Raw genomic sequence first — 15,347 nt, 5'->3', positions numbered from 1 at the left:
TCGCTGATGATACATCGCTGGTGAGAAACTGTAGAAGCTGGTGACTGAATTTGGTAAAGTGTATGAAAAAAGAAAGCTGAGAGTAAATGTGAATAAGAGCAAGGTTATTAGGTACAGTAGGGTTGAGGGACAAGTCAGTTGGGAGGTGTTTGAATGGAGAAAAACTGGAGGAAGTGAAGTGTTTTAGATATCTGGGGGTGGATTTGGCAGCGGATGGAACCATGGAAGCGAAAGTGAGTCACAGGATGGGGGAGGGGGCGGAAGTTCTGGGAGCGTTGAAAAATGTGTGGAAGGCGAGAACATATCTCGGAAAGCAAAAATGGATATGTTTGAAGGAATAGTGGTTCCAACAATTTTATATGGTTACGGGGCGTGGGCTATAGATAAGGTTGTGCGGAGGAGGATGGATGTGTTAGAAATGAGATGTTTGAGGACAACATGTGGTGTGAGGTGGTTTGATCGAGTAAGTAATGAAAGGGTAAGAGAGATGTGTGTAAATAAAAATAAAACGAGCGTGGTTGAGAGAGCAGAAGAGGGTGTTTTGAAATGGTTTGGGCACATGGAGAGAATGAGTGAGGAAAGATTGACCAAGAGGATATATGTGTCGGAGGTGGAGGGAACGAGGAGAAGTGGGAGACCAAATTGGAGGTGGAAAGATGGAGTGAAAAAGATTTTGTGTGATCGGGGCCTGAACATGCAGGAGGGTGAAAGGAGGGCAAGGAATAGAGTGAATTGGATCGATGTGGTATACCGGGGTTGACGTGCTGTGAGTGGATTGAATCAGGGCATGTGAAGCGTCTGGGGTAAACCATGGAAAGCTGTGTAGGTATGTATATTTGCGTGTGTGGACGTATGTACATACATGTGTATGGGGGTGGGTTGGGCTATTTCTTTCGTCTGTTTCCTTGCGCTACCTCGCAAACGCGGGAGACAGCGAAAAAAAAAGTAATAACGTGTGTGTGTGTGTGTGTGTGTGTGTGTGTTAAAATCTCCAGATGACTGGTTTTCTTATCAGAATCTTTCTGTATTTTTCAAGGTGTTTGATATCCCACCCATATTAAGAGAGCTATTAGAGAACTTGAAAGATTCAGAAAGAAGTGAACGTGTTGTCATTGGACTGAACCAGGGCTCATAAAGTGGCCGGGGGAACCATGGAAATGTGTGTGGGATCTGGTTGTGGATGGAGGGGCAGTGGTTTCGCTGCATTGCACATGACAGCTATAAAATGGATGTGAGCGAACGCGACCTTTCTTCTTGTTTCTGTCGCTCCCACGCCATCGCGGGAAACGGCTCCTTAAACAGGAACAGTGAAAGGTTGATCTTCCTGTGGCCATGTTGTGCGCATTATCGGAGTCTACGCTAAGTGGAAATCAATCCCACACTGCGCAGCGCTCTTCCAGAAATCCGGTAATGTGTAACAGCATTACAATACCTCTCGCGGTTGAAGTGTCCAAACTGCTCGTCTGATAGCCACCATTTTATTTAACAAATGTTATGCGATCAGATATCATTTAAGGACGTGTGTGTGTGTGTGTGTGTGTGTGTGTGTGTGTGTGTGTGTGTGTGTGTGTGTGTGTGTGTGACGTATCTTGCCTAATCAGGGCCACATTAACTTCCCTGAGCATACATTTCCTTCTAGTGGCTGTGCAAATGCACACGGGGAAAAGATCGGAATGGAAGTGGTTTTGGAGATGCCAAAGTCAGACCCGGATCTTTGTAGTACACGAAAAGGTTCATTATACCAGCGAGCTGCAACCCCCCTAAGAGTGGAATAACCATGCTCCTCTTTTTCTTTTCTCATCCTACCTTTCCTTGTTGCCCCTTGACGGTTCTGAATTATGAATCATATATCAAACCAGGATTGGGGGGAGGGTGCTATTTTTTTTTTTCGTCTGAAGTGAAAAACTTTTACACACTTTTACAAGCCTTCTTCCTAACCTTCCTTGTATTTGGTGTATCAGAGAACAGAATTTACCACCACTGTTATGTAATCCAAACACTCATGGCATCATCAGTATTGGTTGTGTCGTGCGTTTTGAAGATACAGTGTCTGTTAACTGATACGCTTATTTCTACACGTCTGTTAACTTGTTTATCTCTACGCAAGTCTCTTAACTGGATAAGCGTATCTCTACACAAGTCTGTTAACTTGTTTATCTCTACGCAAGTCTCTTAACTGGATAAGCGTATCTCTACACAAGTCTGTTAACTTGTTTATCTCTACGCAAGTCTATTAACTGAATAAGCTTATCTCTACACAGTCTTAGTCCTCTTCTACTCAACCGTGCACTGATGATTGCATATGTTCCTCGAACGCGCATTAACTCTGGTTTGTCCATTTCTTGTATGAAACATTGTGACTGGTAATTCTCCTGATTTCTTTTCCGTTTAAGCAATATACCGCTTATTTCTTGATGGCTTTTACATGGAATATTATATACAACTCAAGATGGCATGTTTTGTTTTGATGAGAGTGTCTCTGGTGGTTCCTTCACATATAGGAACATTATTGTTGAGAGATGTTGATAATGATTCTGTTAGGGGTTTTACGAGGCCTTGTTCCCCAGGGGAATGTGGACTGCTTTGAAGTGGGAAGTTCTGTGATGAGACTATGGCATAGTCTTAGTAGTGCAGCCTCGCCAAAGGTGACTCTTCAACGGCAGGGTAACTTTTTGTTGGCTAAGTTCAGCAGGGGGGGTCGCGATGCCGTTTCCTGTGAGGCGGGGTAGCGCCATTAATGGATGAAAGCAAGCAAGAATGAATATGTACATGTGTATTTATGTATATATATATATATATATATATATATATATATATATATATATATATATATATATATATATATATATATATGTGTGTGTGTGTGTGTGTGTGTATGATTGGATGGGCCATTCTTTATCTGTTTCCTGGCGCTTCCTCGCTGACTCGGGAAACAGATTTACAGCAGCGAAGCTCGGCGACCCACACCAGACGGCCTCGCACCATCCTCCTGCACTCTTCCCTCTGTACCCTCTCGACTTAACAGGTTCTCTCAAGAATTCCATTTTCCGGAGGTTTGCGTTTACCACGACATTTTGTCAAATCGCCTTCTATTTGTCTTCTTAAAGGCACGCAGCCTTCTCCCGGAGCCCCTGATCACTCCGTGCTGGAAACCCTATCCCACTTGGTGTAGTTTGCATGATTCCTCCATTTCTGAAGTCTTTGTCTTTGTTGTTTCTTGTAATAATTTGATGATATCGTATGTTGGCGTTTCGTTTACCAATTTAGATTTCCTGCCATTTTTAAAGTATCGTTATAACCTTCGCTATATTCAGGGTATCAATGAGTACGGTTACTCGTCTCTTCGTTGGTGTTCAGATCAGGGCACTTCTCACATGCCTCCCAGTCAGGCAAGGTTCCTGCATCACTTCCCTTCCATCATCTCCACAGTCCATATTTAATCATTCACTTACGTCCTCTATGGTTGATTCCCAGCCCTTGCATTCCTGACTGATGTGATGTCCAAATACCTTCTCTTTTGCCCATCACAAGCTGATATTCCCAGCTGGTTCTTACATATATTCAGATTATATAAACCAGCGCATCTTTAACTGTCCTGGTTGGCCACAGTGGTTGCACCCTCGCCAGACTTGTCTCGTGGCATGTCCTGGTGTCTATGAGAATGATGTCAACTTCCTGCGTTATCTTGACGGCTGAATGGTGTGTTATGATGTATGTCTCTGTTGTAACATTACAAGGATGTTCATCGTTGTGAATGAGCGTATCAAGGCTCCACCATTATCGTTATTATTATTATTATTATTATTATTATTATTATTATTATTATTATTATTATTATTATTATCTTTATTATTATCATTATTATTATTATTATTATTATTATTATTATTATTATTATTATTATTATGATTATTATCATTATTATTATCATTACCATTGTTATTATTATTATTATTATTATTATTATTATTATTATTATTATTATTATTATTATTTTAGAAAGCCAAAGACCAAGGAACAATCTCACTGCTGTCCCTGCTGTAAGGCTGTGAGTAAACACTGGAGAACCCGACCAAGATCAGATAGTTGCCACCTTTGAGACCTTTATTGATGACAGAGTTCCACGGGGCTACGGCTGAATCATCGGATCATCAGACACAAGAGAGAGGCAGACAACCTGGCAAGGGTAGGGGCGCTGCTGTTTGCTTTCATCTTGTTCTATGGAGTCGCTCAGTTGCACAGAATTACCTTCGTTCAGTTACGCCTCAGAGAGAATGGAGATAATGATATGATATTACCCTCGGTTCTCCCGCGTGTCGTAAGGGGCAAGTAAGAGAGCGGGGGAGCTGCAGGTCCTCCTCCCCTGTTTTATGACTTCCCAAAAGTAAGAAGGAATGTAGGAGGAAAACGAGGATTTTCCCCGAAAGCGAAAAAGACGAGGATTTTATTATTATTATTATTATTATTATTATTATTATTATTATTATTGTTATTGATATTATTATTATTATTATTATTATTATTATTATTATTATTATTATTGTTATTGTTATTATCATCATTATTATTATTGCAAACGGTGAGTAATTGAACCGGAGGGAAGCACTGCTGGCATGTGCGAGAGATGTATGTTGCATGCCAAAGTCGGGAGGTGGGCAGATTAGAAAAGATAGTAAGAGGTGGGATGAAGAGGCAGAGTGCTCGTAAAAGAGATAAGGGAGGCGTTTGGGCGGTATTTACAAGGAAAGAGAGCAAATGTATAATGTACAAGAGAAATGGCAGGAGGTCAAGAGGAAGGTGCAGGGACTGAAAAAGAGGGCAAATGATATTTGTGGTAAGAGATGTTTAAAAAAGAGATTAATAATATGCGAAAAACAAGGGAATAGATCGGAGCATCAATGAAAGGGCAAACGGGGAAGTGGTAACAGGTAGTAATGATGTAAGGGGGAGGTGGAGTGAGTATTTTGAAGGGCTGTTCAGTATGTTGGATGATGGGGTGTTTGAGTTGGGGTGGTATGCGAAGTGAGATTCATGCAGAGTGGTTTGAAGAGATGTGGCGAAAGCCTTACGAAGAATGAAATTCGGCAAGGCGGATGGAGTGGATTGCATTGCTGTTGAATTTATTAAGAAACGTGGTGACTGTGTTGTTGATTGGTTGGTAATGATTTTCATTGTATATATGGATGATGGTGAGGTGCCTAAGTATTGGCGGAATGCATGTACAGTGTCACTGTGTAAAGGCAAAGGGGATAAAGGTGGGTGTAACTACAGAGGCATATGTTTGTTGTGTATACCTGGAACGTTGTATGGGAGAGTCTTGATTGAGAGGGTGAATATGAATAAAAGCAAGGTTAGTGTTTAGCAGGGTTGAGGAACAGGTTAATTGGAGTGTGAGTTTGAGTGGAAAAATGGAGAAAGTGAAGTATTTTCGATACTTTAGATTGGACATGGCAGCGAATGGACCCATGGAAGTGTCGGTAAGTCATAAGGTGGGCAAGGGGACGAAGGTTCTGACAGCACTGAAGAATGATTGGAGAGAGAGATCGTTGTCATCTTGGAGAGCAAAAATGGGTATGTTTAAACTTATAGTAGTCCCAATATTATCATATTGATGCAAGGCATGGGCTATAGATAAGACTGTGTGGAGAATGATAGGTGTGTTGGAAATGAAATGTTTGGGAACAGGATGTGGTGTGAGGTGGTTTGATCGAGTGGTTAATGAAAGGGTAAAAGAGAGGTGTAATGATAAAAAAAAGTATGGCTGATAGAGCTGAAGATGGTGTGCTGAGATGGTTTGGACAAATAAGAGAAAATAAGTGAGGAAAACTTGATAGTGTGGACATACAAAAAGAGTAAGTGAGGAAAGGTTGACAGTGGGGATATATGTGTCAGACATGAGGGGAATAAGGAGAACAGAGAGACCAGATTGAAGAAGGAAGGGTGAAAGGCGTACACGGGATAGAATGAATTGGAAAGATGTGGTATACAGGGGTCGACGTGCTGTCTGTGGACTGGACCTGGGCTTGTGTAGCGTCCGTTTTAAACCATGGAAAAGTCTGGAGGGCCTGGATGTGGATAGGGAGCTGTGGTTTCGGTGCATTACACTTGACAACTAAAGAAAGGATGTGTTCGGATACGACCTTTTTTCGTGTGTTCCTGACGCTACCTCGCTAACGCGGGAATCTGTGATCATGTATGAAAAAGATAGATTGTTATTATTATTATTATTATTATTATTATTATTATTATTATTATATTATTATTATAATTATTATTATTATTATTATTATTATTATTATTATTGTTATAATTATTATTATTATTGCTGTTATTATTATATAATGTTAATGACACGAAGAAATATAAAAGTTCCCTCAAAGCTTCGATCGTTATTATCGTCTTCTAATTATATGACGGAAAGGGACAGAGAACGGAAGAGAAAGGAAAACGGGATCGTTTGGTGGGGGGTAGATTAGAGGAGGTTGAGAAGATGAGATGGGGAAGGGGGTTAATGAGGCAGTTATGGTAGGGGGGGGGCGGAAGGTTGGATTATGAGAGTTGTGGTAATGAGAAGGTAATGTATGACCGTGGTTACGCAACGTTACATATATATATATATATATATATATATATATATATATATATATATATATATATATATATATATATATATATATATATATATATATATACCTTTTGGCAGAAAATATTGCTCTCTGCTGTTTCCCTCTCCCTAACCATCTTCATGGTAAGAATGGCTACAAATAATACAGTTCTGTGCAGAATTACGGAACCATGAAGACTGGAAATTCCACTGTGCGCTGGGTTGTTGCTGCGAACACCTCATGATACAGAGTCTTGGACCAAAACGCTGTAATGACGGGTCCTGCCACTCGAGCGGTGTTCGTTGTAGGAGTTCGTTGTATGAGTTCGTTGTATGAGAACCTCCTACAGGAGCCACTGTGACGGACCGTAAAGTCAACCGACGACTTGATGCATGTAACAAAGGACTGCCAGCTGGTACACTGCATATTAAATCTAACTTGTATAAAAAGAAAGGGATTTGTGCTTTAATGAAGTGTTGGAAGAGAGTGACTTCATATTTCCTGCTCTAAGAGTCCTTTTTATCCTCCTGAGGCTCCTGCAGCACTCAGGAAGCTGGCCACGTCCGCCGGTTGGGACTACTAGTCATAAAGTGTTGTGATAAAGTGTTACAAGATGTGCGTCTGTGTGCAGTGAGCGCAAAACAATATGTTTGGATTATCAGAAATGAAACTGAAAGGGAAGACGGATGGTGACGGCGAAAATTGGTACGTCATGGAGTATTGTGGTGTGGAGCAGAGGAGGACTTAAATACGGAGTCAATGTTGCACGTAACACATATAATGAAGGATAAATCATTCCGTATATTCTAATTTTCTGCGCTTCGGTAAGGACCAGCGTGAATAGAGAAGGAACAGTTTTGTGAACGAGTTGAAGGACTGGTAAATGATTTACCTAACAACGACTCGTTGATGATAATCGGAGACTAAATTGTTGCGTTGGTAACAGCACGACAGAGATTGGTAATGTTTGTTTGTCTGTTTTCTTTTGAGTTTTAATGAAGGGGAAGAGTTAAGGAGTGAATTTGCCTACATAAGGACTGAAATGATGGGTCAAGCGCGTCGTGTTTTCTGATACAAGGATGATTAATAAATGTCAATGAAAATACCTGAGGATTACTTCGACCCTGATCATAGGTTATCGGTAAGTCCATTAAAGATACAAAGTTATGTAACTGAATGACGTATACGATAAGTAAAGAACCGGTGTTGGTAAACTGAAAGAAGTAATGGCTTAGAGGAAGATATGTAGAAAAGGCTTGACGAAATAGCAGTTACTGAAGAATGCATCTAAAAGAAAAAGAACGGGAGTTTTGAAAAATGAAGATGATCAAGGAAATTGCGAAAACTGCAGAGGCGGTAGCATCTCATGGGTTACGCCTGTACAACATTGGCAGGAATCACTGTAAAGAACATACGCAAGTGTGCCAGTTCTGATGATCTGGTGCCATAGCCTGCGTCTGGTTACCGCTTCCCATAGTTTTTGTGCAGAGACTGACCACCCGAGGATTGGTCATTATGATACCACTTTTACGGGCATAGCGAAGCCGTGGGATACTTCTCCGTCTCTTGGTGTTTCCCTTCTCCTTATGGCATTTCTACACATGAGATTTGGGTTTACATACACCTGAGGTATCCGGCAGAACCCCTGACACTTTATCTTTTTCTCATACTCACTTTTCTCACTTTTCATCTACGACAACATTTTGCTCATGCAATCTTGACCATTGTATGAATATCCCAGGGACGTGTAACCCACATGATAAATGTAATAAATAAGACAAAAAAAAAAACAATGATTCAAAATCACTCGAGTTTATATCGCTTAAAAAAAGCGAATGCGGTATCAGATAACAACGAAATTTGGTAAGTGTAATAAGGTTTCACACCGCTACTTAAATCTCATACTTAAAGAAAGATACGAAGGAAAAATGAAGTCATTCTCATTCCCTCTTTAACATACGGAGTCCAGATTTTAAGCAGTGGTATCAGGATAACCTCAGTACAAATGCTAACAGTAAGACAGATGACAGGGAAAGAGCAAGACTGATAAGCTGCAAGACGAACGCCCTAGAAGAAACAAAATATTCTCGAGGCAACTAAGCCAATCGAACAGTCACGTTGGAGGTGACTGGGATATCTAGAATGAATGCCATACAATTGGATTCCCCCCAAAAAGGCAACATGTACATGTATATTCCAGTTGGAAAGAGAAAGCATCACCAAGAAGAAAGAAACATGAGAAAAATGAAAACCTCCATAGACTAGGAAGGCGAGAAAGATTACGAGAGCGCCATGGGACACACACACACACACACACACACACACACACACACACACACACACACACACACAACTCCCATATTCACTTTCACACTATATTTACATATATTCTCACACTCAACTCCAAACACTTCGCGACGCACTCCACTACTTACAACACACGTCACCACACTCACTCCTCTCACACATACTCTCCTCTTGTGTGTGTATATCCTCCTCCTACACAGAGGCTTCCCAACTCGTCTCGCTCTTTCAGCTTATCTCCCCCTCCACAGTGAATCATCCCTTCATCTCACAGTCACTGGAGCATTTCTCCACAGATAATTGTGAGGCAGGGGCGTCAGTAGGACAGTGGCTCACCCTCAGCACAAACTTAAGAAAGCTGAAAAAGGAAAAGGTTGTGGAGAGAGAGAGAGAGAGAGAGAGAGAGAGAGAGAGAGAGAGAGAGAGAGAGAGAGAGAGAGAGAGAGAGCAACATCTCCACTCAGTCTCTACTTACGAAGGATGTCTTTGTGAAGGTGGCCCAGCTTGGAGTACATGGACGTCAGCTTCGTCATGTTGTTGAACTTGTACTCCGGGATCAGCGCCTGCGGTGAAAACACGCACTAGACTACACGTCCACCTGATTTAGACTTAATCTTATTTCGTGTCAGTCCTACTTCATGTAGAGCTACGTATGTTCTTAATCATGTGTGTTCCAGATGCAGTTATATGTATGCTAATCCTCCCCAGTTTATAATCATGACTTTTTACGGCGTCTTAACCTTCTCTCCGGCCTTCTGACTGCACCGGTAGATAATAATCCCTCTCTTCACTATTCACACACTCGCCGAGTTCTAATCTGTTATGAAATTCTCATCTGGAAGTGAAATCCAATCTACTATTTTCATCTTATCTTGTGTGCCAGTCCCTGGCCGAGCCCCGGCTTCCCATCAGCATCCAGACCCCCGACTACTAATTCGCTGCTGGGGCTTGATCCCGAGATAATCATGGGAGCAAAGCGTTGCCTCCAATGCCGCTCACGGCAGACTGCCTGGTGCCCGACTCCCCAGCTGCATCACATTACCGACTCCAGCACAAGTCACCTCCGGCCCAGCCAGCAGCCGCCGCCTTACTCACATTGACGTGTGTTTCTGCGTTTTAATTGTCTTTTGGAAGATCACGACGGTGTGGTGGTGCATCATCTTGATTAATTGCGGTCGAGGAAGCTGCTACTACTACGACTACTGCTATAATTTCGGTTTGTCGTGTCTTAAGTTCGCCAAGTGTTGGCCGTGACGTGTCTGGTCGTGAGCTGAGGAGATCCACATTTCTCACGTTCCTCCTCCCTGGGTACATTATCCTCCCTCCCCGGCACTAATCCCCTGCTAGTCCCTCTCCTTCTTCCATTCCTCCCACACCTTCCTTTTCTCTCCCTTGCCTCTCAGTCACCCGATGCCGCCAGACCCTTCTGTCCCTTCACACACGTCTGTACTAAAGATATGGGAACATTGTGCGAAGTAGTCGTGATAAATGTATCTCAAAAGAGCAAGCGTTGAAGACTTCAGAGGAGAAAATACACGTAGATATGAGGGTATGAGAGTTCTCCTTATGGCTAAAGCTTTGTACTTCGTTAAACGAATGATACTTTATAGATATATGTGATAATTATTCACGCGTGCTCCGCCATCCATGATCATTTGCTCGCTGTCGCTCATATCCTCTTCCATAAGCTCAACATTTTCTGATAAACACACACAGCTCACGAACACTTACTCCTGTTTTTCCTCCCGAAAGACACCCGCGTCTTCCCATGACGTCTCACCTTTTCCGATACACACCCGGAGTCTTCTGGTAAACACCCACACTATTATACAGACATTTATCTGTCTTCCTCTCCATACACGTCCTATCAGTAGCACGAACAGCTTCCCATTCGTGCACTCGTCGGCATCTTACAAACGCCTTCACAATGTTATCAATACCTGCGTTATCTCATAAACATCTACGTCATCTTGATAAGATCGTGACATTTCACAAACACTCGTGTCTTATAATGTAAAACACCTGTGTCTTGTTGGAGCACGTCATGTAAAACACCTGCATCTTGTTGGAGCACGTCATGTAAAACACCTGCGTCTTATAAAAGCGCCTGCGTCCGTCTGTAAACATCTTCGTCTTATACAACCACCTACGTTTTCATACAAATGCCTGTTGCGTCATCATGTAAACACCAGTGTCCTCAGTCAAGCACCGGAATCTGACTGAAAACATCTGCTGAATCTTCATGAAAAACACCTGCGTTTTCAGGCAAACACCTGCTGCGTCTTCATACAAACATCTGCGTCTCTATACAAACACTGACGTCTTCCTTCTGACTCAACGAAGAGAAATTCTCAGTTGGTGAGTAACACGTTATCACTGGACTAAGGTAACCAGTGAAGACGATGTTAGAATCATGTGTGAGAAGTGTCATGAAAGCTGCCGCCAGGCCTACCAACACTTCGTTCTCCCTGGATCACTCACCGCATCGCGCGGCGTATTCAGCAGCGAAATCGAGCATTTAGCAGTCACAACAACGATCTTTACAAGCAACTCGCATCGTTGAGTACGAGTTGTGAGGATGGCCTGTTACCCAAACAAGGTGGAGCATTTAAGGCAAGCCAGTATCGGAGTGTGGTATGATAGAATATGAGAACTAACTGGCTGTGAAAAAGCGAGGGCTGTCCCTCTTCCCAACGACTGCCACAGCTCCACATCCCTTCCAGCATACCTACGTACCCCATCTCCCTCGAACGCAGTAGAGGAATGTCAAAGTAGCTGAGCGCCTTCAGCGCATCCAAACCAAACGGTTGTTCACCCACACTCATAGATCTTCATGTGAAAGTATATAAGGAATTTTCACATGAATTGACTGCACCGCTAAACACCGTGATTATTGCTTCAATTACAGCTCAGAAATGGCTATGCCATCTTCATTCTACCTAAGCTCACCTACGCTTCCCAAATCTGGTCACATTCATTGAGAGGTAAACAAAGGGATAAGCTAGGAAGAGTGCAGAATAGGGCATGCAAAATCATCCTTGGCTCCTTTTCTCACCACCTGCCAAGAGGACCTCATCTTGCCTGACCTGTCTACCCTCTCCCACCAACACGACAGTTTGGTAATGAATTGCTGACGCAAACACGTCACAGAGACCTTCCCCCTTCCTGATGCCCCTCCGTCATGGACCGCCGTTCGTCACCACTATCGACTTGTTCCGATAAGAACCTTACAATCCGATATAAGAACAGTCCTATACCTGCCATTGTGAACGTCATAGAAAATCCATGAACATGTGCATAGCTCTGCAAGTGAACGACTCGGACTCCTGTTAGTTAGGCTATAAGCTATGTCAATTGCTGTATTACTGTAGCTGTTCATTACTTAATGTTCAGCCATTTGCGTAATGTATCAACCATCATATTCATTCTCCATACATCTCTGTATATCTGCCACCCTGTTCATCTCGATGTACCTCACCCATGTGCCCTATCCAGAGTGTGGAAATATCCAGTTCATCCCAATCTTAAGCTCTTGTAAGATTAGTTAACCTGTAACTATCATAACCTCCTGGTTCTGTAATATCTGTAATACCCGTAACTGTGTATTTTCAGCCCGAATGGCTGCCTGAATTCAATAAACAGTTATTTATTTGCATCTTTACATGCACTCGCTTTATCTCATCAGCACTAACGAATTTAAAAATCAGCCACCTTTCCTCATGGATAACCGCCCCTCCATGCAAAGGTACACAGTAATCACATAAACACGAATAGCATCACATAAACGCCCACCCCTTCACATGAAAACCCCTTCCGTCTCGTAAAGTACCACCCCTTCAACTACACACCCACACTTATGTATAAAGACAATCAATTCTATATAGACACCCAAGTCTTCTCAAAAACATCCATGTCTTTTCATGAAAGCCCAAGTTCTTTCAGACACATCTCATACCTTCACATCAACATCCCATGCCTTAAGATTAAAAAAGATTGTTCTCATAGATAGCCATCTCCCTCACACGGAGGTCGTGCAACGTCATAAGCACCCTCATGTCCTCTCGTCCGGTTATGAGGAGAACTGCTGAAGGAGGCTGATGCAAACGTGAGTAACTGAAGAAGGGAACAGGAGCATCCAGTAGGATGAGGTTTGGAACCGTCTATACACGTCTGAGACTCATATCTTTTTCTTTTCCTTTTCAGGTAAGTGGGAAGAGGTGTCTTCGCACAGCTGAGGATTACGTAAGTAGATATTTCAGTAATGTAATGTTTGATGATTAGTTTATACGCATATGTTGGACGTCTTAAAAGCTGCGAAAACATCAGTTCAGTTCTCCCTCTTGAAGAATTGACAGCTCCTTTGATCCGCTTTCACACACAAATCCGTGACAATATCTGGGAAAGCTTGGCTTCTTACCTATCATCTGTCAGTTCGTTCCTGTTTACATGAGGTGAACCACATCACCCACACGTCGTCGCCTTGCCTCCTGTGTGGTACACTGAGCGACGGTTTTCATACAGTCATGTACGTTCTTCTCAGGTGTTCGCGAGACTGATCCATCAACTGGGAGTGATGTCTCGGCTGACACTTCCTTCAAAACGCCTCCTTTTGTACTTGATCAAAGTTCATGCTTCAGGTATCGTCATCGGAGACACTTCTGTCCTTAATAGAGCTCACTAACTGCATCTGCTCATCACTTGAGTGGTCTGCCTCGCCTCACCTTCAGTTAAACTGCCGTATATTTCCACCATCAGCCTGTCGTCTGCCACGTGTCCTGGATGGTTTAAAGTTTAGGTCCTGAGCCACCATGAAAGCCCTATTGTTTGAGTCTTTCTTAACGGTTCGGGCGCACCATAAAGATTTCTCACGCCATTCTATATCTGCTCTCGTAATTGAGGATATCGTACGTGAATTCTCCATCTCAGGTGCTTTGATTTTCTTTTGCTTATCCCGAGAAACAAATACCATGGTTTCGTATCCGTATATTAGAGCTTGCACAAGCGCGCTATCATGCAACTGTGTCCACATACTACGCTTGCATTCCTCCTCCAGTGCCTCCAGTGCATCCCCCTTGCATGGCACTGCTTTCACAGCTCATCTTCTCCACTGATCACTCCGAGATTGTAAAGGTAGTAATATAAAAGATGATTTTTTTGATCTTGTATTGACTTTCAACATCTACGTTCTCCTGCACACATCACGTAATGGAATCGTTGTTCAACGATTCCACTGCGAGGCGTCTTACCATGATCAAGGTCTTTTTCCATGCGCATCATAGAGGTTCATGGATTCGTAAACTCCCAAACTCCTTTCCCATTAACTTTATCACACACCTTTGTATAAGTTCATGAATACTTCCTTCAGTTATTCCTCTTTTTCTCTCTATAAAATCTCCGCTGCCTCTGTAAGTAGAAAATCTGGTTTGCTCTCCCTCATCACCTCGTATATCCAGTATTCTTTCACCTGCAAGTGAACCATTTCTTTTTACATGCCGGTGATAGTCCTATCTTACACAGTGCTAACTATGCTACGAAAACTCGATTCTCAATAACTCTTTCAGTCGTCTTTACTTCTCTGCACAGAGAAATAGTCGCTACCTTTATCCAGCCAGACATTTGGCAAACCACTGCTTTTCACGTACTGACATACACATTATGAAATCCAGTCGGCTTTACCTTTTTCTTCAACTCTTCATCACACTCACCACTTTGTCAGCGGAACTAGTTTGTTAATCTTCGTCTATTTTTTGGTGTCTTTGCCCCTTCCATACTCATATCGCAGTCTCCAGAAGGCTTATTTTATTGACCTGTTGACCTACGTGTCTCAGATTCTCAACCCAAAAAGATCCTCAAGCGATTACCCTGCCATATACAAACCAGTTTCACAAACGGTTACCAAGATTGCTCTTGTACACCCTCTTCAGAATAGTCTGTGGTTCCCTAGTATGTTTCTTATTTACCCTTTGTATTCAGGGCATCAACAATTTTTCTTTTGTACTCAAGCCTTTTTTTTCTTTGGCCTTTGACTTATATTCATCACTTCTTTGGAAGATTTGCCTTCACCGTGCGAGATACTCCTGTCCTCAAATGTTTACTCCATAATCATCCACTTTTTACTTCTTCTTCTTACTCTATTTATGCACATCTCAAGTGACTGCATATCTCCTTAATCTCACTTAGTATTATTCCAACTGTATATAGCAATTTTTTGTTTTGTTTTATTTTATTTATCGTCTCTTTGAGTATGTTGTACACATCCTTCAAGCTTTACCCTACATTTTTTATTCAAGTTTCCAGTCTTATGCCATCTGAAATAAGGAAAGGTTTACGTTCATGATAACATTATGATCTGATAAATCCTGTTTAAATTCTTCTCGTGTCCTTTTCCACCATGTCTTCTCTGTACCAATGCCACACGTATCTTGACGACACGTACCG

General features: G+C 42.3%; 2 protein-coding genes across 13 annotated transcripts in view; one reads left to right on the top strand and one right to left on the bottom strand.

Annotated features, from left to right (window-relative positions):
- The window catches only part of LOC139766508 (uncharacterized), a 1,237,960-nt gene that overhangs the window by 957,909 nt on the left and 264,704 nt on the right, over positions 1 to 15,347 (top strand). The gene's annotated exons all lie outside the window — the stretch shown is intronic.
- The window catches only part of LOC139766471 (oplophorus-luciferin 2-monooxygenase non-catalytic subunit-like), a 175,379-nt gene that overhangs the window by 139,745 nt on the left and 20,287 nt on the right, over positions 1 to 15,347 (bottom strand). For all 6 annotated transcript variants that reach the window (XR_011716912.1, XM_071695157.1, XM_071695166.1 and 3 more), the window contains exon 3: positions 9,385 to 9,472. Coding sequence is in view for 5 of the 6 variants with exons in the window: in XM_071695157.1 (XP_071551258.1) it covers positions 9,385 to 9,472 (88 nt within the window). In the remaining variant the exon portion in view is untranslated. The remainder of the gene's footprint in view (positions 1 to 9,384; positions 9,473 to 15,347) is intronic.

The sequence above is a fragment of the Panulirus ornatus genome, chromosome 4 (assembly GCF_036320965.1).
Source record: "Panulirus ornatus isolate Po-2019 chromosome 4, ASM3632096v1, whole genome shotgun sequence".
Classification (NCBI taxonomy): Eukaryota; Metazoa; Arthropoda; class Malacostraca; order Decapoda; family Palinuridae; genus Panulirus; species Panulirus ornatus.
The sequence above is the reverse complement of the archived record's forward strand: the minus strand, read 5'-3'. Positions and strand labels throughout refer to the sequence as shown.